General features: G+C 37.7%; 1 protein-coding gene across 1 annotated transcript in view; it reads right to left on the bottom strand.

Annotated features, from left to right (window-relative positions):
• The window catches only part of SLC15A5 (solute carrier family 15 member 5), a 33,395-nt gene extending 14,014 nt beyond the window's left edge, over positions 1-19,381 (bottom strand). Inside the window, exons 1-6 of the mRNA XM_064654377.1 lie at positions 18,946-19,381; positions 17,061-17,283; positions 12,397-12,566; positions 8,347-8,567; positions 5,685-5,874; positions 767-955 (exon numbers count right to left, since the gene is read on the bottom strand). Of these exons, the coding sequence (XP_064510447.1) occupies positions 767-955; positions 5,685-5,874; positions 8,347-8,567; positions 12,397-12,566; positions 17,061-17,283; positions 18,946-19,315 (1,363 nt within the window). The 5' untranslated portion in view covers positions 19,316-19,381. The remainder of the gene's footprint in view (positions 1-766; positions 956-5,684; positions 5,875-8,346; positions 8,568-12,396; positions 12,567-17,060; positions 17,284-18,945) is intronic.
• Positions 19,382-24,023: the final 4,642 nt, after the last annotated feature.

Consider the following 24,023-nt stretch of genomic DNA (forward strand, 5'->3'; position numbering starts at 1 on the left):
TGGAAGGTAGAAAAGGTTCAGACTCACAATCAAGAGGATGACTACATAATGTATGGATGGCAGACAAGCTGAGCTCTGCCTGTGCTCTGAAGAACAGGAGTGTTTATCTCTGGCTGCATGTCACAAGTTAAGGTGTGATGATCTGTGGAGGCATATTCTGATGACTCCTGATTGGACCACTAACAAAAATCTTGCATCTGCCTACAACATTCTCTAGGTGAGTCAGTTGAATTGTGTTACCTGCCCACATGTTCTCTGTGTTGGCGAAAAACACATAATAATTCTATTTGCTGGGTCCACAAATGGAAAGTGTTGAGCTAAATTGCTTCACCTCGCTTTGACTGTGGCCTTTAAGGTGGTCACAGACCATAACCAGAGTTTAGCTGTCCTGTGTATTTTTGTTCTGTCTCAATAAAATCATCACAGAAGAGTTCAGGTCAGAAGGGACCTCAGGAGCTCATCCAGTCCAGCCCCTGCCTTTAGCAGGTTCAGCTTCAAGGCCAAACAGTGGATTGCACACCCCAGGGACCTGACTGGACTGTGCTATCTTCCAGTTAATCTGGAACAATATCATTGCTCATTCTGAGTTACAGTCAGCAAAGACAAATTGTGCTTCTCCGAAGCAGGTAAAGCACAGATCTGCTCATTAAGCCCATGGAAGAGAGCCAGAGATAAAATATCAAACAACTGTAACTATATTTAGGCAGCTGATATAATTCTCCACGAGTCAGGACACTCTTGCTTTAGCCTACTAGGTTTTACTTACAGGAGGGAGTTACCAAGGCTTCAGCCACTCCAAGGAGGATGTATTGAGGAGCTAAGTGGAAGCAAGGCATGGAGGAGACCAGGAGAACCTCCTCAGAAAGCGTCTGCTCCACCTGAGGGAAATGCTTTCGGTGTATTTCAGAGAAGCCAGCGACCATCACAGAGAGTGCAGCGGATAAGTGACCTACAACTGAGCAAAGAGCACAGAGAGCATTCACCAAGGCTGTAGTACAGGATCTTCATGTGTTTATAATGAAGCAAACTCCTAAGAAATGCAAAAATAAATTCCTTCCCCCGCCCCAAAACATTCTTTCTGAACACCTAAACATGAATATGGCAAAGGAACACAGGTCAGCACGGAAAGAACTTAAGAATGTGGAATAATTGAGGGAGAGGAAAAACTTTTCTGAAGACCAAAGTCACAAAGAACAGCTTTTTACTTTTTTTTTGAAGATTGAAGGAGGTAAGAAAGGAGGAGAGAAAGAAAAGGCAAATGTCCTTCCAGATATCACAAGAGACTGGGTAGGAAAGACTATCAAGCAGCAGGAAATTCTCCTACTTAAGCAGCAGTCAGATTCTGAAATACATGGTAAACTTTAACCATTTGTTTTCTATTTAAAAAGAAGCAGTGCAGGCACTCAAAATACTAGATTTCTAAGGCTGAAGGCCATGGCAGATAGGAGAGGAAAAGATTAGTTGTGCATATCACACCTCAGGAGATCAAGGATTCCTACCTTTTCTCCTTTTCGTCCACTTTAGAGCTCCCTTGAACTACTCTAGAAAGTTTGCTTATAGTGCATTTGCTGGACTTTTAAACATTTCAGGATGAGATCTGCTTTAGTGGGAGAGTTCATCTCCAGCTTTCTAAGTGTTTACACATAAGCTGTGAGACCACAGTTGCCTCCTGCCTTTCTCAGCTGTCTTGAAGCAATATTGCCACAGGATCCGTAATACACTGGATCCCAAAAACATTTCAATATACCACTGCACATCCAACTCATGGAGTCTTACACCTGCCTCAGTGGTAAGGCAAAAGTGCAAGCACTGCACAAGCACACAGGACCAGAAAAAAACCCCAACCCTATGTGTTCAGCCTCATAATGCATGATAAAATGTTCTAAAACTCAGATGCACTCTTTGCCCATTGCATAGAGGATGCAATTTAAATGTGGTTTTTTATATTTCTTGACCTTGACAGTATGAAATGGCTGTAGCCTCTCAGAAAAGAAACACACAAAGCAAGCACAGTTTTCAAATAAGTCTCTGAACCTGAAACATGTATATTTCTTATGGTTTGAACTCCCACTTATTTTAATCAAATTTCTGATTTGTCAGCATTTCTAAGCCATAATGTGAGGAGAATTTAATTTCTTTTGACAGTTTTGGCTCAAAGACTTGGACTATTATTTCTTTCAAAGCCTCCTCTGACTTCATGACTGATAATTGTTACGCTTATTAGATTTGATGTCAACATTAAAAAGCTTTTGTTTCATATTATATTTATAACAATATAAACTTTTGCTTTTTGGGTGTCAGTATGGAAGAGGTGGAAAACTCATATAGCTAATTGGCCTTAGCCTTGTTGTGTTTTTGCAGGCCTCTGTATTTCTTCTCTCAGCACCAAACTCACACCCTTCCACCAGCACAGTTTTCCTGCATTTCCACACCTTTAAATATCCTTCCCAATGCCTAACCTGAGCCTGGGAAGCTGTTTTGCTGTTAAGGCTCCTCTAGTGCTTAATGAGAACATCAATGAATTATTGCTTGAAAATTGATGACAGGAGGGAATTCAACAGCATTTTCTAACCAATGCAGCTTGTCAAAGCCAGGTATAAAGCCCTCAAGGAGCTTCTTGTAACCTTCCAAAGCAAGAGCTCTCCTAGTGAAAAATTATGTTGGTACTAAAGAAACCTGAAGCAGTTCAGTATTACTACACAGTTCTATACTTGAAGCATTTTTCCCTACAAAAAGCCAATTCATTTCAGAAAAAGTAAACTGTGAATGCCCAACAATTTTAATTTTAATCTTTTAAGGCTTTATGTGGCAGAGGAAGAAACCAAGAGACTTGGAGATCTGGCTTTCCTTACTCTTCTCCCTTCAGTTCTGTTTGAAACAAGCAGCTAGAATGACCATTTGAGGCTTTGGCTTTCTAGTTTTAGTAATATTTGGGGGTGATTCTAGGACAAGGTTCTTTATGTTATCTGGGGACTAAGGTTGTATTGGACCTCTGTGAGTCCCGATCTCACATCCTGAATTGTACAGGTTAAAAAGCTTTCCTAGAATTCATACTTGTTCAAACTAGAATGTCTTTAGGGATAAATGGTCATCATGAACTTCCAAATCACCTCAAATAGACACTGGACTGGAGGCTTGCTTTTGTGTCCTGTATGGAGAGCTGTTCTCCATATCACTCATGGATGGAGTAAATCCAAGACTAAGACAACATTTCAGTATAGTCAGCCATTAAGAATATTATAGAAAGAATTCTATGGCTCAGGTGTTTTGTCTAGAACCTCCTGCCTGTAGCTGATGCACACACCAGACACACAATTTCAGTTCTCTACTGAATCTTCTGCATTATTGACTGAATCAAGCAGCATCAAATATAAAACAAACAAAAAAAACAAACCACCAAACAAACCCATCTCAACAATCAAAAAACCCACAGACAACTAAGAAACTGGAAAAAAACCAAGTCTACCAACTATTAGTGTTTTTCGTAAAGAGGTCCAGATATTCAACATATTTGGGACACAATCTAAATTCATGTTAAGATTTTAATGTTTTTTTAGGTCATACCTAATTTACAAATAAATCAACAACTAGAGAGAAAGTAACAGATTACAGTTTTCATATAGACCCTTAAACAGAACAATCAGATATTTCAGTTCAACATTGTCTATGTGGTTCATACTTGAAAACTGTTATTCTTAACATACTGAGAATTTCCAGAAAACTGCTGAAATTCCTTCCTCTTACAAGAGTTGAATTAAAATATAGTTATAGGTTGGCTTAACACCAACTGCCTATTTATACTTCCAATTTTGTTCCTGAAAATAATTGTGAACTTAATTAACTGTTGGCAAAAATATTGGCACTTAGAGGTCTACCATATTTGCAGGTGCAGTCATATACTTGGATATGTGAAGCCATTGCCTGTACTCACAGGTATTTTTATGCCTCAGGTAATTTATCACCTCTAACAGGAGGCTATTTTAATAAATGAAGCTATTAAGAATAAACCACTGCATATATTCTACTGCTGTTCAACATAAGAGGATAGAACATTAATACTAACTTGGAAATTTCCATAGTTTAAAAGAAAATGATTATCTGAACGTGCTTTTTGTGTTTTAATGCAGATGTTATTTTTAAAACTAGGGTAATTGCAACCTGCTGTGTTATATGCTTCTGGTTTGTATAAAACTTAATAACACTCTTAATTAGGCTAATTTAGTCAGATTAATACCTCTGTGTGTGTCAGTACTCACTGTGCTGCCTGCCATGGGGCATTGAATTAATAGCAGCACACTGAGAAAATAGTGGTTTATAAATATTTTCATCTGAGATTTGTAGTGCAGACTGGAAGATAAAAAATGTAGGAAGTTTAATGAGAGTGTCTATGAAAGGGAATAGTTTTAAGTGAATAAAGAATGGAAGCTGATTTTCTGGTGGTACTACACGTAGCTGACATCAGAAAAGGGTCACAGAGGATCCCTCCAAATCACTTCTGTTCTGTAGAACATAAGAGGTTTGGGGATAATTAAAAGCCAAATAAATAAAAATAAATTAAAAAAATGACACCAGTGTCTACAGAAGGAGGCCCAACCCCTACTAAAGTGACCATTGCTCCTAGACCACGAATTGCCCTGAAATGAGTGCCAAACTCCAACCCTGAGGTTACAACAGTTACTGCTGGAAGCACTGGGACTCACAACAGGGAAGACTTCTTTTTACCACTGTGAGAAAAAGAGATAACTTCACCTTTGGAGACCCCTTTTTGTTTTAGGCATGTTTCAGTTAAGGATTTTAATAATCAAATTGCTAAACACCTGAACAATTATCCCACACTAGGTATTTTAACGAAAATTCTAGTACTGGAGAGGAAAGCTGTGCCTCTCCAAGTAACCTTCCACCTGTGAAATGTTCAGCCTTTCCAATGGGAACAGCAGCCTAGAGATACACACCTATTTGTCCTGCATGGTTGTCTGCATGTTTTGTTTTGCTCATCAGTTCTAAAAACACCCATTGCAGATACACACTTAGACTAGATACTTTTGTTTCACTTGTGATACAACTGCAGAATCTGGAAGAAACTGTACTAGTGATAATACAATTTCCCTCTTATGAGCTGCAGTCCTAACAACAATGTAGTTATAGTGTAAAAAATAGCAGAAAAACAAAGCCTCAGTTCATAACCTACTTATTTAAATCCAAACTCACCATTTAGAGGAACACACATTTATCCAGTATCAGAGAGCAATTAACTAAAGGATTTTTTCTTTTCCAAAAGAGACTTTCAACATAAATTAACTTTCCAAAAATGGATAAACAAACATATAGAAGATAACCAAGTCAGAGTAGTTCTCAAGACAAAATAGTTAATATCACTTCTCTCCAATACTAGGATGACTTGTAGTTATTTTTTGTGTGCCTCAAAATTTTTTATTGGTCAGAAGCATCTGTCTCTGTCCTACACAAAAGCTATGCATTCTTTTTTCTTGATTTCTAGTATGTGTTTCCAGGACTTTCAATAATTCCTTTGAAACATATTTACCTCTGAGCATCATCCCAAAACAAGTCCATCTTAATATTTATAGCCAGAAATAGTTGTATAGGATCATCCATCATACTGAAATTTCTCTTTCAGAAACAGAAAACAAAGTAAAACTGTATAAACACATGGATTTTATACATACCAATGTAAACTGTTGGAGAATGTCCAGTGTCCTTGGAACTAAAGAGACACGAGGAGTTAATGCATTCCAATACAGGAACAAGAATCAGTAGGGGCACAATGCTTATCACATTCATTGCTGCAATTGGGAAGACAAATCCACTGAAGTGCAAGTTGGAATTCATGGTTTGGAGATAATATCCTGAAGGAATCTGTATTGAAGGACAGAACCCCACTCCATTAGTATACCAGGTACCTTTCACGGTTGGGATTTTTACTGTATTTGGAAATTTCTGACATTTTTCCATCTGAAGAAGTCACATCAAACACCTGCGGGCCAAAAGGAATGGCCATTCATGAAGGAAGCCTTTCAGATACTGACAAAATCATTCTCTGCCAGAATGTAACATTGTCCCTCTATAACATTTTCTCCTTAGTTTAAGAGTTCAAAGCAACAGTTGGTGAATTTATTTGACCACCCTTTGTTAAAACTGTTAGTCAATATAGCAAATGGCCTAATAATTTAGTCTCTTTGCCCAGACAGTGTTTAACAGAACAGAATCTTAGAATAGCAAGATGCAGAGGATTTAATCCTAGAATAGCCAAATTTTGAACTTCCGATTGCGTGCTCAAGGTGAGAGTTTTTCCTCAAGACACTCTTGCCAGCACATGGCTTTAAAAGTTATGAGGAATGAAAATTTTGCCACAGCCTTAGAACCAGCTTAATGCAACTCAGAGCCATAGCAGTTATATAGAGGACTTCCTTTTGCTCCTGGGAACTGAAAACTGAACCCAAAAAGAGGCAGATGAGGAACCCACCAATGGCAGTCATCAGGGTATGCAGTTAAGTAGATTTGTAAGACTCTTTCACCACAAAAGCAGATAATTTCTCCTGCTTGTGTGAGGCTCTACAGAAGATCTGTTGAGTTTGTTAAAAAAAGAATAAAATCAAAACCCCGATGGCTTCTACCAACAGATTTTTCAGTTCTGGTGGGGGTTTACTTGTTTGCTTGTTTTTAAGGAAGCTTGATTAACTAATTTCATGTGCAGCAGGGAGCCATAATCCACTGCGTTTTACTGAAGGCAAACTCCAACTTGAGCAATTCACAGAGTACTGTCATGACAGAGCTTGATGTAGAACTGGTTTCTTTACTCTGTTTCTGTTTTTAGTCAGTTCAGGATTCCTGCAGCATCCTGCACAGCTTTTCAATATAACTGGTAACTTCAAACCCAGGTAGAATATTACTGCTTTGTAGCAGTCTGAAAATTAATGTATAGTTAGAAACTGAGGGTTTCTTATCAATGGTTATAGTTGACCCTGCTCACTGGGAGTCTGTTCAGTGCTAAGGAATTACTTAAATGATAGATCTTAATAAAAATATGAAAAAACCCTACATTTCACCTCCAAAAGAATATATAAATTGAAAAGGGAGAATAAATAGCAACAGAACTATGCAAGTTTAGAACTGAGCCAAATTTTGTTGGTTCCTTTTTTTTCCAATGCCTACTGCAAATAAGAATTGACTTCTTAATAGGAATTAAAATATCATCAACATGAATCACAGGCACTGGAAGCTGTTAATAATATGAAGAAAACGCTCTTAATCTTCAAAAAAAGATACTAATCTATCACTTATTCTGAGAAAGAGTCTTAAACTTACAGGAAATTCTGCTAAAGGAGTAAATACATTCTTTCAGCAGTGGAAATACTTCTATGTTTTCTAGATAAATACCTGGTTATTATAAATGTGGTTAATGATATGTGGTTAATTTTCATCTAGTCACTAAAGCATAACCTTGGTCAAATATATGTGTTTGTTGGTTTGGTAGGGTTTTTTTGTTCGCTGGGGATTTTTTGTGCCTTTGGGGAGAGGGGGTTGTTGAGGAGGGAAGAGGAGATAAAATAAGGCAGATGGATGGGAACGTGGGATGATGGCAAGAGGAAGTGTCAGTGAAGCAGTATATGCCACATATTTGTACGAATTTCCTTAAGCAGCATTTTAACAGCAATAGGTAAAAATGAATTTCCGAGCCAGCTCATAAACTTGTTATTCCAGTTGCCAAAGGGTAAGCTACCTCGAACTCCTGCTTAGCCAGGATCATCCAGACAGAAAGGAATCTGAAGGAATCATGTCAGCTTAAGTGGCTTCTTGACACATTTACATTTATATAACATACACACACACTCAAAAGCGAAAAGAACCAGATAGCCTGACAGAGGGGCTGTGAAAGGACTGCTTCTTTCCACAAATGGAAAACCACCCACTTCCACTGTAGCTACAACAGCCACATAAGCCTGTCAAAACAGTAGGAGAAATATGCAACCAAAACAGCAAATAAAATTTTCTACCACTCTCCAGAAGTAAGTGAACATTTAATAAGCAGGAAAATTACATTTTTCAAGAAGGCCTGAGTCTGTGTTGATAACTGCAACACAACAGCATGTGGAGCACAGGACTCCAGTACAAGATGTTTCAACCAGTAAAGGTTCAGACAAAGGAGTCACACAAGTTCCTTAATGAGTCTTGACCAAGTCAATTTTCATTATTTGATGAGACTAGAGGTTACAGCAAGGACTATTCTTAGGTAATTAAAACCACTAGAACAAACATGCCTAGAGATATAGTAGCAAACACGTGTCACAGCCGATTTCAGCTTTCTTGTTTAAAAGTCGTGTGACCCACCTGCATAACGCACGTTCTGTACAGAATCTGGAAAGTAAACAATGGGAAGAGTCTGGTGAGGGACTTGGTGCTTTCCACCTGAATCTCACTGTACTGGCCACCATGGTTTTCCTTGGCATGATCCAGCCAGTTTGTCACTCCTGCGCTGAGGTAGCGATGCCGCACGCAGCGTGTTTTCAGGGCACTGCCAATCACCCCAAAAGTTGTCAGCAGGGAACTCTCTGCAAGGAGACAGCAGACATTGGTATGTTTTTATTCACTGCCAAAAGAAATAAGACGAGACAAAACGCTTTGGAAGGGAAAAGGTAACCTGATATATTCACCTTTGTGTCTTTTTTGGGTGGGAGAAAGGTAATAACAGCCTGGATTTGTTTCAAAACATTCTTTTTTGGACCCAGTTGGTTCACAGCCTAATTGTTACAGAGGCAATCCTGTCAAACATCCACAGAGAGGATTGCCTTTTGCTACCAGTTATTTAACACACCACAATTTGTTGCAGAGACTGAGCAAGTAAAGCATTAATTTCCTTTGCTTTTTCCTTCTGTTTATTGAATGTTGTTCGTTTTCATTTCAAGACAGTACTGTAATATTGCATATCTGCTGAAGTCCAGCAGCACTGAGAGGGCAGTAGTGAAGTGAGAAGGAAAAGGATTTTAAGAAACAGCTGATGAGATGAGAGAATTCTCATAGATGAATTTCAAAGCCAGAAATATTATCTCAGGACTTCCAAGTAGCATGCTGGGACAGAAAAGTTTCCAATTCAGTAGTTGGCATATTAAAACTTGCTCACTGGTTACTAGGTTCAGGAATTGCTAACTTGGTTCTCAAAGTCAGAGGAAATAGAAGTAAAATGAGGACAAAACTGTTAGCATCAGGCTTGGGAATGCAGACTAATTTACCTTTGGTAAATTGCCATCCATGCAAATAAGGGTTATGGCACTTCTCTACTTTTCTGAGTTCTGAAGCACTACAGTAAGTTGAGTATCTATAACTAAATTCTTTCCAAATATTAAGGTGAAGGAAGATTGCAGAGGGAAAAGGTCTCCCTACTATCTCTGATATGGAAATTATTTTCTAGAAATATCCATTAGCATTTGCTGGAAGCACTTGTTCTAGAGTACTAAGTAAGGGCATCTTATTAGATAAACTAACATTTAAAACTCTCTGGTTCTTTAGTATCAATTTGAGGACTGTTGGCACTATGGAATAAAGTCTGAAATAGCTTATTAAAGCCTGCAAACACAGAGAGTGGGTACAGTTTTTATTGTTCTGTATGACTGTACTAGGCAATTATTCTTACCACTCATTGTAAGTGATGTTTAAGATCTTAGATTATTTTAAGACCTAATCTGAAGACTAAAAGTAAAAAATCTGCAGACTTCCAGAGTGACTTGACTAAGAAGCTAACCAGAAAACAAATGGGACTTAGGGCTCTTCTCAAAGCAGAGGCAGTTTCAGAAGTAAATGAGAGATAACAGAAAACTTGGTTTCAGCTCAATTCATTGGCAGAGCTTGTAATTAAATATTTCAGATCAGAAAAATAATAATATTTTTTTTTGCCCTACCCTAGAGGTTGGACATTCAAAAAACGAAATAAGAAGCAGTTATGTGGTATTACTACTCTGCCAGGGTTTGAGCCCACTCAGATTTGATGATGCACAGGGTAACCCATGACAAGACCAGCAGACAGTTCAACAATGCAACAACACAGCTGTGTCCTGGTTCATGTGTCCCAGTCCTGAAGATGGTCATGGCCATCTCTTTTCTTTTGGAATGTGAGGTGTTGGGCACTCTTCTTTCTCACTCTCACTGGAAAAAAAGACTAAAATAAACAAAAACCCTGATATTTCCCTGCCTTTCCTAATGGATCAACTGAGGCTCTCCTTTACCTAATTTCAGTCAGCTACTTTGGAAACGTTATTTTGCACGAGACAAAACAGGCAAGTACATTATTTAGCTGTGTTTCTCTTCATGGAATTCCAGCAGATTATAAGAGCTAGTAAGCTAGGAAGATAAAGCTGCTTAAATTTGTAGTGCAGAAAGCAACTTCAATGATACATAAACCTAATTATTATCAAGAGGATTTTGCCAATGATATAGTCAGAATAAGTACGTCATCCCTTCTTTAAAAGAAAATAAGTAAACCCCACAGAAATCCATAGTGCTGAATTCTTTAGATTACAAATCTGATCAGCTAGTAGGAAACATGTTTAAAAGCACAAATATTTATATCAGTGCACATTACGTAGCTAAATATCATACACTCCATATTTTTATTTCTAAAGTTTCCAACTGGTATAGATATTAAGTTGCAAGAAAATTATTTACTTTTTCCTTTATACTTTGCTTTCATATTCTTTTTCTTTCACTCTAAACTAATTATAAATATCTGTGCTATTTAATTGCAATAAAAAGCTTATATTGCACCCTAAATGGTAGACATTTTTGTCCTCATCTCTGTTCACCTACCAGTCCTTAAAATTATAGCAGTGAGAAGAAATGCAAACAAAGTCCATGCTTGATAGCTAAACAGAACTGAATGCAACATCCATTTGAAGAATTACCTTAAGATAAAAAAGGCAGTAAATATAAAAATCATTTAAGGTCACCTATAGATTTGAATTACAGTTCTGAGGAATTTCTAATTTCATCACCTCGCTGGATGATACAAAGTATATTATCTTTTATTTTCACTAAGGAAATAAAAAACTTTGCAGATATTAGTGTAGAGATTGTCATTCTGCAAAGACTTGGAAAATATGTGATCATTCTAGCAACAGTCATAGGGAAAAACACTTGATACAAAGAAAAAAATGCTCTACTAGTTTGATTGATGGTCAATATAGACATAATCTACAAATTTATGTTATTCCACTTAGTAGGATTAAACTAGTTAAAGGATAAATTACAGAATTAGTGCATATTTAATTGTCCAGCTCAGGACTATACTAAATGTTTTTACCTTCTCAGGTTGTAAAACTGTAGTGAGCCCCAGCCTCCCCATAACAAGGTAGTTAATTTGATGGTAGTCACTGCTTACCTCAGCTGCATATTATTATGAGGTTTTGGAAGCACTGTGGTGGAGATGCATTTCTTTGGCTCTATTTATTTAGAATAAACCTCTCTAGTGATGTTCTCGCTACAATATTACCAAACACTTAATTTATGCATTCATTCACTCACTGCTAATATATTTTTTCTTTGATTATATTTAACAAAAATACTGAAGTAATAACTTGCTTTCAGTCCCTGGGTTCTACTGAAAAAAAGAACATGAAGGTTTGGCCATTTATGGCCCTTTTCAAGCCACCTTGGTTCCTCTTACATTTCTGTGCTTGGTCCATTGAGAGGGACCAATCTATCAAAGGATTTTGTAGAGCTCAGGTACCAACTGGTGAGGCCTCAGAAGCCTAAGAACTTCTTCTGTATGAAAATATCTGCACAGTCTGCACAGGAACTATTTAAAGCTATTCAATATTTCTAGTTACTTTCAAATGAGTAAAACCACTTGAGGCTGTGTAAGCAAGCATGTTGAAATAACAGTAAGTACCAGATGTTCTGCAAGATAAAGGCATTTTAAAATTACTTTGCCACTAGTGCATAACCCTGTTTAGCTGACTAACCACTGTGCTTGACTGCCCAGCTGTGAGTTCAGGAGAAACAACAGAGCACACTTAGCACAGGTACAAACTCTGCTTCAACTGACCAAAACACAGGTTGAACCAAACATGACAAAATCAGTTCCACCAGTTGTGTGGATATTGTACTTCTTCCTGCACAGGCAAATTCTTTGACAACTGCCTTGACACGTCAGAAAACATGCATAAGTTTGCCACAGGCTGCTTCCCACTTTTACAGCCTATCCAGAATCTCCAGGTCTATTTTTACAGAGAATGGATGTTCTCTCTTTTACAAAAAGATATTGTAGAGCTAAAACCCGAGGATCTCCAACCAAACAGAGCAGTGTTATGCAAAAACTCTTTTTAGATATGCAAGCTGATTTCTTCTGTGAAAATAATCTCTAGAGTTACTTCCTAAGTTGCCTCTTACCTGCTTTGGGTTTGTAAATCATTTCACCCCTCATCATGTGAATCGTGATGATAGCCATAATCCCAGACACAAATGGGATCAGAAAACCAAGGTTCCTGGCCACAGACTGCTGGATGTAAGAAATGCTGACAAAGACAACCGCTGAATTTAAGTTAACCAGCCAATAAAACCTAGTACACAGAGACAAGAGAGAGAAGAGTAGAGAGGCTGAATAATATAAGGCTTTTACAGAAGATTAAAACATCAAATTAAAGGCATGGTTAAGTATAGTAAGCATGGACAGCATCAGTACCATGAACACATTGACACACCAATTAAAACAGAATTTCTCTTGAATGTCTCAGCTCCAAGAGGTGTAAGATTAAAGTAAGTGTACTAAGGCAGTAGAGCTGAACAAATTATCAAGTCTAGTACTGCAAATATTCTTGTGGGTGATGCTAATTAAATACATCAACATTTAACACTTACACATTTAATATCTGGCAGCATAAGTTTTGTGTATCATCAAATCATATGCTTCAAGCTTAAGAGAGAAATGACTTAATGCCACCACCCTTTGGTTAAAAAATATTACATGTTAGGAAATTTAAGAAATATTATAATTTGGTTTATCAGTCCTTAGTTGCAAGGCTCAACTTGAACTTTTGTTGTCTTCTGAAAATATCTTAATAAGGAGGTTCCCCATCACATTTTTCTCTGACACTGTCTTTGGTGGTAGAGGTGCTTCCCAAGTAAGTGTTGGGCCCTTCCTAATCACAGAATATATTCAAAGGAAAATCACACACTCTGGGAAGCAGATGGCATACCACTAGTGATAGCCCTACTGCAGTTTGGAACCCTCGAAAATAGCACAATAAATATTCTTTAAGGAATTAGGAGGACAGCAAAAGATAATTCAGCAATTTTTACTTCAAATTTGACTCTGGCTTGAAGACTCAACCTTTGAAATTTTAAGTTAAGAATATAAATTTTGACTAAACTTTCAAGTTCCAGGTTAGCTCTCAAGATGTGTATCAGTCTTGTGTGGCAAGAATCTGGAAGAGGAGATTCCTTTGCCTTTGCTGTAACCTTAGCAAAATGGTTTCATTTAAAGGTGAAATATAGACTGACACATAATTAGACAGCTTAATACATACTGCTTGAGGAAACAAAGCTTTTTTTTTTTGTTGTTCAGTGGCACTTCTGCCTCTTGTATGCTATTTGAACTTGAGTATTTATGTCTCCTAATTAATCTAGAATTATCTTCTCAATCATAAAACAAGAGGCACTTTGGAATTATGTTACTCCATGATGATATAGTAGGACAGATTTTGCACATACCCACGTTGACTGCTGTTCAACTAAAGCTTTAAAAAAAATACAGTTAGACACAAGTTCACTTAGAACTTGTCTGGACTTCTTGAATGAATTCCTGATATGTTTTAAAGTTAGAAGTTTCAGTGGCTCTTTTCCAAATGCTCTAAAAAAGTGTGCTGGAGCTACCTGAAGTCCTGACACTCTTCTTGGCTCTAAGAGTGTTTGCCTGGAAGCAGGAGGCATCCAAAGAAAACCCTTCAGTACAGGAGAGCACTTTTGTTCTTCACCACTGTACCATGAGACCAAAACAAAGTTCCTGTCCTTCTCAAAAATGAGAAGGAAAAAAACCCCAATGAGTTTAGCAAACAAGAGAGATAAACTACCCTCAATACACAGATCAGAATTTAGGGACATGCTCATATCACACTGACAGCAGCAGATCAGAACATACACAAACAGACAACACACCTGGCCAGTTCTCATATCACAGCTACCCAATGCTGCAATATTTGGGCTGACATTACATAAAGTGTCTCAGAGACCCCACTAGGACATAGTGGGTTTAGTTAGATACACCAAAATGAATATCATGTACAGCTTTGCAGGGAACAGCTCCTTCCTGGAGCTTCAGCACTCTGAGGTCTCCTCACAATGAGAGCCAAATGCCAACTTGAGAGGCTCATTTCAAGAATGCAGTCCAGACACAAACCTAAATGCTACTGTGACAAGCCACACAGACCCAATAATCTTCTTATAACACTTTACAGAACTGCATTCATTTTGATAACTTTAAAGAAGTAGCAACTCTTATTGAAAAGTATTATGTTTATAAAGAATTCAAAAGGTTTTTACTTAATGTAACAGTTGAGATGAAACCGCTGAATGAAACAACCTGAGATCAAGTGAAATACATGAAAAAAGACCTTCTCAATTAATTTTGAAGATGCAGAAAATTTCTCGTCACCTGAAAGATTATTTGCTTTTATCTTGTAAGCCTGCCTAGCTCTCACAAATTTAAGTTTTGATTTATCCAAATACAGGCCCAGATATTCCATGCACAGACTAGAATCCAAGCTATATACTTTTCTGTACTAGAGCTTTGTAGGAGGATGTCAATTTTTTCATTATCGCTACAGAATTCTCTGCAGAAACAAGGTGGAGGAAAAAATTCCAGAGAAACAGAAAAACATTTTAAAAAGTCAAAGTAAAGTGTGTTCAGGATAATGGCAGAAATTGATTTGTAATATATGGAAAGAAAAACAATGAGGCAGGGTGGAAAATATTACTGGTACCATGTTCTCTGTAGTGGGTTTTTTTGGATATTTTTTTTTTTTACAGCAAATCTGTAAGACAAGATACAGCTCTGCTAACTCTCACCCCTAGTCTAGATTGCACTCTTTGCTCTCATTTCCTGCTCCCATAGAGAGAATGTATATCTCCTGATGCAAAAATAGCACTTAGAAATGCAGAAGGTCTCAGGGAAATTTAGTCCAACAGAATCCAAGCCCTTCTTCACTTAGCATTGGTATATTCTGTTTGTTTAGAAGGTCAGAGCCATAGCACATATCAGGGGTTAGAACGAGGCCCTGGATGTGCAAAGCAATTTTTTTGAATTAGAAAACAGGCAACTACAAGGTCTTTTAACCCAATCTTTAATTCAATAATTCTGATTGTTTAAAAAGAACTTGGCTAAGAACGTAGATTCAAACTTAGCAAGAGCATGCAAGCATCTCATTGTATATAATTTTAAAATTTAATCCAAAGACAAGAAACTACCAAGAGAAACCAGCTTACCAAGGAAAAGTGATTATATTCTGAGACATTTAATGAGATTAAGAGTGAACCCTCCATTTTTTAGAACTTGAGATTGCACTCCAAGAGCACCTCCTTGGGTGTCACTGCAAAAATTATTAAATTTTTTTTTTTAATTGCACATGTGCCTTTCTTGATATTTCCAGAGTTCCAAGAACTGACCCATTTGGATTCCCCCAAGGAACTTTTTATTCGCATTATATCTCCTTTGTAATCAACACTGAGAAATGTCACTTTGATTAAACACAATTCTGAATGGCTAAGACCACAGTACAATAAATTCTCCAGAGCTATCTTTCAGAACAACTGATTGCTCTCCAGTTTTAATCCCCCAGAGCCTTATTTAATCAAAATGATGTTGCTAATTAAGGATTAAAACTCAGAATAGAGTAAAAAGGAAGGACTTTTTTTCTCTTCTCTCCTATAGGCAGGTCAAGGAGGCAGAATCTGCTCTCAGGAACTAAACAGTCTCATCCACCTTTGGTAAAGCTACCTTATTCACTGAAGTTTGGATTTAATTCAAAACTCTTTGATATTAACATAATTGGAGGAAAAAAGAATAGCCAAGAAAGCCATCCCCAAAGGAGGAGAGATCTGATTCACTAAGATCTTCACTGATTCTTCAGCATTGCATTGTTAATATGCAAATGTGCTCAGTTTTTATTTTAATAACCATGCATGTAAAGGAGAGAAAAGAGGGCAGTTCAGGGCTTTTTTTTTTTTTAACTCTGCCTTGAAGCAGGGATTTGGAGGTTCCCACTGCAACTTCCTCACTGGACAGTTTAACCAGAAAATATAGCACTCTGTATAGGGCTACAGAAGTGGTAAGGAAAGGCAAACAAATCACTACAAATTATCTCCCTGATGCACTGAGAAAGAAATAATTAATATTAAAAAAAACCAAAAAAACACCACCCTGAATTTTAAGAACCATCTTAAGATCAATTTTTCTTAGAGAATTAAAAAAAAAAAACACCACACCAAACCAAAACACAAATGTCAAGAGGTTTATCTGATGCCAGAACTTCCCAGCTGAAACAGAGCTGAAACAACGTGGCAGCTCCCTACCACTGAGCTTAGCAGTCACAGACTACAAGCAACCCCTACTTCCAGCAAACCAGCAGACTCTACTGCTGCCTCTCATGGCTAAAAATCTACTCTGATACAAATTCCAATATATCACTGAATTTTGTCACTGTTAGTTAGGGAGTAATGGGAAAATATCATAAAGGGATATCCATACTAAAGGCAGAAAACCAAGTGGAATATGTTGTTCCAACAGCAACTGGATGGTCAAATCTTTGAGCATTTGGGCATATTGTTTGATCCTCAATACTCTGACAGCATATTTCTGTAAGAGGCTAAAATAGACTATCACCTACTAGCAAAAGGAAAAAGTTAGGAGAGGTCTTAACTAAAACTCTTGGAAACTCTTCCAAAATCTACAAGTTCTGTGGTTAAAAACAAAGCACGAAACCCACCACCCACAGAATCTACATTTCAAGGCAATGCTCTGTCATTCCCAACAGATACTTAGCCAACATCAAATTACCAACCAGTTGAAAAATGAAAGAAGTTCCTTTGGTCCACAGTCCTCAAGGTTGTATGCACTTAGTGGGCAAACTATAGCTCTTATGCCTCCTATTCCCAGGCTAGCTGTGAGCAGTGCAAAGTAGAACACTATTTTCTGCTCCCTTTTGGGTAGTGTATGAAGAACATGTCGCCTGTCAATGTAAATGTCTTCAAAGGGGAATGACACGACAGGTAATAGAGCTGTGCCTGGAACAGAAAGAAAATTGTCGTTTGAAATTAATTAGAATCAGACACATATTTTTTTAAAGCAGGTACGTTGCAAAGACAGATGGAAAAAATCAGAGATGCACAACAGAAAAGTGCAAAGAGGGACAGTCATAATCCTGTAGAGAGGCAGAACCTTTCTGGATGTTGCTATAAAAAGTAAGGCAAAACCACTATGGGCCTCCAAGAAACTAAACTTTCTCTGAAATGCTTGTAAGGATTCAGGTTCTTCTGTCGGCTGAACCACCAATTAACCAAAAAAAGCCCCAGACACCCCACTGTGGAGTGCAGTCTTTTTTACTATAAACCCCAGAATTGTGACAGGAATCGAAATTTAACAAATAAATTCTCAAAATTTTTGTGGAAAATTTTTTCTTCTTTTTTTTTTTTTTTCTGTTGCACCTTCATGGAAAACACATGGTTTTCAGAAACTTTACCCATAGAAGCACTGCCATGAATTGCATTTGTCACCTCTAGTCTGTAAAGCAAGTCTTTCTGATTTAATCAGCTACAGATTTTTCAAGTTGTAATTGGACTCTAAACTTAAAATATATTAATGCCCCAACAACACAAACATTAGCCACTACTAAGACTATGATTGCTCATCAGACTCTAATGCATCAGGAATATTTAATTATCCATCTTCAACAAAAAAATATTCTGTCTAAACCAATATCCAAATACCTCAAATTCTGTTTGTGTCATTGGTCTTCTACTTTAAGATATGCACTGCAAAGACAAGTGGTAGAAGGACATTTAAACCAGAATCCCATAGGAGAAACAGTGGGACACAAAACAATCATTTTGCTTGCATAATGGGTTTGTAATCAGCTCAAGAACATTTCAGGAGTGGCTCTGATTTTTTACTTGCTTTGTTGCAGGTCTAAATTACAACGTGGATGGCTGTTGTAGAAATCAGACTTGCTTATGCTCAGTAACTGGTTCAAGTAAGAAGTATTTCTATCAACTTGGTTTAAGTTGACAGAGTAACCACCCTCTGTGAGAGACACTAATTGCTACAGAACAGTCACACTTAATTTGAACAGTGCTTTTATATAAAAGATCTCAAAAATGAGACACAGGGAAGGTTCAGAATGTGCTAACAGAAAGCAGGCCCTGGGTGCAGGTATTTGGATACACTCTCTATACTTCAGGCAAAGTTTGTTTATGCTGGTATGTGCTTAAATACTTTTCCTCTTGTCCAAACACAAGAATCACATACAATCTTACTACCAACAGCTGGGAAACAGTTTCCAAACTCTCTCTCTCTGACTAAAGCCTTGCATTGGTGTCAAACAATGCAAACCAATAAAAACTTTAGATGTTTGTCAAAGGGACCAATTTTAAGAGCTGAGCATCCATGTTCTGAATAGCTAACCCACTTTAGAGGAGTCAGGTTTGTGCACCAACTACACACAAGATACACACACAAATGTTCCTTAGTCTTGTTCAAAGCACTACCTCACAAAACCACAAAGGTAAAAATACTGCAGTGCATTTTGTAGAGGAGGAACTAAGTAATTATCTGTTAGAGAAGGTGGCCACAAGGCTGGAGGAAATGGTTAGATTTCAAACACAACGCTCGGGAATGCATTTCTGCAAGAGAGCTGGTAAAACATGGAATATTCCCGGGGTGTCACCTACCTAGGAAGTGTAGAAACATGCAGATGCACACAAGCTTGATCCTGCCCACGAGGCACTCTGCAATCCAGCCCACCAGCACCGGTGTGAGCATGGAGGTGCCCACGAAGCACATGTTGGCCATGGCTGCCTGGTAGTTGCGGTAGCCGAGTTTGACGGTGCAGAAGTGGATCATGTTGCACACGATGCCAAAGAACGTGAACCTCTCACACAGCTCCACCAGCAGCACACAAATTGCCTCTCGGAGCTTCTTCTCAGGCTGAGACAGTTTTCCATCGTGGTTGCTTCTCCCAGCTAGGGGACTTTGCTCCTGGTCAGCCATGTGGTTCAAAAATCCCTTCCCCTGCACATCTCTTCTGTCTGCATCGGGCATGCTTGTCTTTTTTTTTTTGAGTATGACTGAGCAGAGCAGCTTAAGTTGCAGGTACACTTCTGTGCTCCTCCACTGCAATTAGCAAACTGGTAAGACTCTTGCTTTGAATTCCACACTTCTCTACTACAATTTCTTAGGGCACCTGTCACTTTTGAGATATTACGTATGGGATCAAAGAGTATAAAAAAAAAAAACAAAGCCAAAACAAAATAATCAAACAACTATATGAACATTTCAGCTTCTGAATTTAGAAACACTCAGGAAGTTAATTAGTTTATTTAATTAGTCCATTTGGGGGTGAACAAGATTTTTTCCCCAGAATTATATTACCTATTAAATTATGTGAATCCAATACTGCATGTGCAACCCTATCTGTATGTTAAAGATAAAGGTTTAAATACACATGAAAGCTAACAATTTCAGCAGAATACAGACAACAGATCAAGAAAATAATTTGGTTAAAATAATTCAATACTTTAGCTAGGCAACTAGTGAAAAACTGCAAGAAGATAAAGAGAGGGATTTTTTTTTTTAAGGTAAACACTATCCAATCATTATGATACTTCTTGTTAGTTTTGGTTGAAATTCAGATAAAGTTAATTATAAAAATAAGTAATGCTTCTACATTTAAGTTAGAAAAGCAAATTTTTAAAGAAAGTAAGTTGAATTTATTAGCTAAAGAAAAAAAGCAATCTAGAAGCAACCTAAACCACAACTGTGTCTCTAGGTAGATATAGCACTGTGGCTACAATGCATCAAAAGGGGCAGGGGCACAGGTGATGTGTTCTCTCATATCAAACAAAAGCAATTACAACCTTGAGAGGAAATTAGGAAGAGCCAAACTTACGGTGCTTTGCAATGCTCCTGTTACTTTATCCACAGAGAAGTTTTCTGATTTCCCAGATCAGTTTCTTCATTTTGCGGAACTCATTAAGATCACTAACAACTGTTCAAAAAATACTTCTAATTACACATGAGAAGCATTCCTCATTTATTTGGTACAAATGTAAATGCATACACATGTTGCAAGGCAGTGGTAAATCAGGTCAGCTTCCCTAAATAGAGCTCTCAATGTCTCTGATAGCATTTTTTGGCTCTGCTGTTTGTTTCCATCTGTCCTTATAACTACTCAAATTTTACCTCTTCAGATCTATTTAGAGTATGAGAACTACTCCATCACAAAACAGAAGCACAATAGTATATAACCAGTATGGGTAAAGATAGATTTCAAAATCACCTGAAATAAAAAAAGGTAACTGTGATTCAAACACACAACCTAGAAACACTGAAGCTGAAATCTAAGTAGTAATAGACTGTTCCCTAAAACAATTCTGAAAAATACATATTTTTAATCTAGTATAATTCTAAAGCAAGAACTCAGATAGCAAAGAACTTATAGTTTTCAGAGATGTACAGTTGGGGATGAAAACAGCTGTGATTTGTAGCATGCCAAGAACTATTTCTGTCTTCTAATCCATGACAGCTCAAATGATCCTCATTTGGACAAACCAACCTGAGGAATCCAAAGTAGAAATCACTTATAACTCAGCTCAGTTTCTCAATCAAAGCCTAAAGAAGCCAATCTTAAGTTAAAACAGGACAGACAAAAGTAATTTAACTCAGAGGTGCATATACCTCCTGTTGCATGAAGCTACTCTCATCTAACTGTTCAGGAAGAATTTTTTTTTTAAGGACATACAACTGAATTTTAGCATCAGTTAGAAAGCATAATGATAAATACACTCTTCCTCCCATAGAAATTTCAATGTAAAATAATTGGCCTTCCTTTAGAGTGCAAAGTTTACCTGTTCTCATAGGTGACAGCAAGTCACAGTGAACTATATCATGGTAACTACTACAGAGAGCAGGGCTACTAGCTGGGATGGCTGTTTCTTAGTCCTCATGTGGCTTCGTTTACCCTAATTTTGGGTTACCAGCTGGGGAAAAGCAGTAATTGGCTGAGCCTTATAAATGCCACGGAGAGCAGGAAGTGGGTGATTCTCATTGTTACCTTGAATTGCCTTTTCATGTGACTAATACAGGTGTGGTGGTGATGATAGCCACAGATCAATGAATTACCATGCTCAGTGCTCAGAAAATACACAACTTCATACAACAAGGTGATATTTATGGATTTATTTTTTAAATCACTCTTGCAGCAGTTACAGGTGGTAAATCTATTTACTTGACGTGATTTCAGGTGAATTCTGGTTGAATCAGCTGGCATTCACTTGGCTTATTCTTACTTATTCTTACACAGAGTAATAGGACTGCATAATGCCTGATGAAAAAGTCTATTATTTACATTGACATATGTAGAGCTTTATACATACTGAAGCTCCTAGAAACCAGATGCACAAAATAACTGCTATTTCAAAATCCAGCCCTTCTGGCAGTACCTCTGTCTGCCAGTAAGGACTTTGTACATTTTTTTTAAACAAATCTTCTTCAGAGGATGGCTGTGAAAATGTGACAGTCAAATCTTGGAGAGAGGTTTATAAAAGTACTTTTTCCCATGTGACAGTGTCAGCTCATTAGAGGTCTGGCCATTAATAAAAGACTTGGTGCCCTACCACCCAAGGCAAAAGATTACTTCTTGTCATGCTAGAACCTGTAAGTTAGCACTAGGTTAATTTTTTAAGTTGGACAGGTTAGAACTGAAATTTTTTTACTAATTTCCTCTGACAAGAAGAAAGGGTTTTCATTGTAGGGGTAGTTTATTGAAATTGAGGGGTAGAACTTCAGTGCCCAGCACTGTTTATGTTCTAGAAGGGTCAGTCCCTCGAATGTTTTAGGAAGTTTAATTCAGCTTTACTCTACTCTCTAAAGAACATGTGAGAAGTGTTACCCTTCATCATAGCAGCAGCTGTGGCTCCTGCTAAATATCTGGGGTGGAAACATAATTGACATGGACAAGACTGACGATGCAACACGAGGATTTTGACACCGTAAATAAAAATTTACATGGGTCAAATCTTCCTAGTTAGCTCCCATTAACTTGCAAGGGTTGCCAAGCTGGCTCAACGACCACTGACCTGAGGACTGCTATTTGGAAGGCTGAAGAAATGCAGAACAAAAGCTCTGGGTGAGAGCACAGCCAAACAGGCAAACACGCCTGGGGTTTGCTGCCTGCTGGTGTAAACACAGGTCAGCCACATTAAAGAAACACAGCTCAAAGTGGGGTGTCAGAAAGAGAGAAAGCAGGGTAATGCTGCAAAGACAAGTTCAGGGGGCTGCTTCTGGCACCAAGTGTCTTGCTACAGATACAGGTGACTAACTAGAAGAGTTAGAGGGTTAGTGACAGAAAAAACAGACGCGGTAACAGCACGGGCTAACACTAGACTTCATACTTTTCAAAATCAGCACTTTATTTACTTCTCTTATGTGTATGAGAAATGCTCAGTGTAACACAGGACAGCAGTTCCCAGGCCATCAGATTACCATCCTGATCCCTGCAGGATGTCCCTCGGTGAGGGCAGCCCACCACCCTTCCCTGCAGAACTGCTCCTGCTGCTTTTGTCCAGCACAGTGTGTGGCCTCGGGGAAAGGGTTGGGCACTCTGGTGTAAGGCATACGCTTCTCTCTTCTTTTTTCCTTCACGTAGTTATATCTCTAGTAAGGAAAAAAAAACAACAAAGGCAAATTACAAGTCTTTTCAGGCGTAAAAAGTAAGTACCAGAAGCTGAGGTCTTGCACACGTTGGAGAAGATCTGCCACCTATGTTTCCCAGCACTTCAAAATATCTGCAAGGACAGAGTTGAATTGTAGAAGGGGTAAAGAAAAGGTTCATAGTTAAAAAAAAAAAAAAAAAAAAAAAAGAAAAATTTTGCTTCTAGTATGAATTTTATCTTTTTCTGTTAACTTTTTTTTTCTTTTTTTGTCCCCTTTTTTTCATCTTTAGGTGTCACTTTGGACAACATGATATTTTTTATGCCCTATATCCTATTTCACAGGCGAATAATGAAACTTCCTCTATTTAAAATGTTACCTCAGACAACCATTTCAGTGATTTCTGCACTGCCTGTCACTGTAGTCTCAGAGTACTCTGGCTTGAAACAGAAATGGGACAGAATATGACAGTGCTTTTTTTGGAGTCCACAGCATTTCAAACCCATTGCTGATGCTTCTGAAAAACTTCATCAGCATCAGTAAAAATGCTGGCTAATACTTTTCTGATAACACAGTAGAAGAATAAATACATGCAAAACCCAAGTGCTTTGTGAATCACGTAAAAGGTGAATTAAGAAACTGAAATGTAGTCACTGGGAGTTTGAAAAGGCTAATTTGTGAAATCTGTTATATTACCAAATCTACTAAAATAAAATTGTTTTATATTTCAAACAGCTGTATTAAATGTTTTAAAAGGACACTTTGAAGGCTGAAAAATAGCATGTATGAAATAACCAGTTATTAAAATTACTGATTATATGAGAAGTTCTCTAAAAAGTTCTGGGAGTATGGTACGACATCATCTTTGAATACTTTTATTCTCCCTTTGGTAAGGGAGTTCTTTAAAAACTTTCAGGACTTTAGCAAGATGTAACTGGGAACTTTACCCAATTCTGCATTGCTGCAGGATGGATATAATACCTATCTTATTCCATGGCAACTTTTGCCTGTGAAAGTACAAGACCATGGTGAGACACTGAATTTAGGGAAAAACTGTGTTTTAAGAAGTATATCCAATTTTTCCTTGTGGAGTCATAAT

Source organism: Pseudopipra pipra, chromosome 5 (genome assembly GCF_036250125.1).
Source record: "Pseudopipra pipra isolate bDixPip1 chromosome 5, bDixPip1.hap1, whole genome shotgun sequence".
NCBI classification, from domain to species: Eukaryota; Metazoa; Chordata; class Aves; order Passeriformes; family Pipridae; genus Pseudopipra; species Pseudopipra pipra.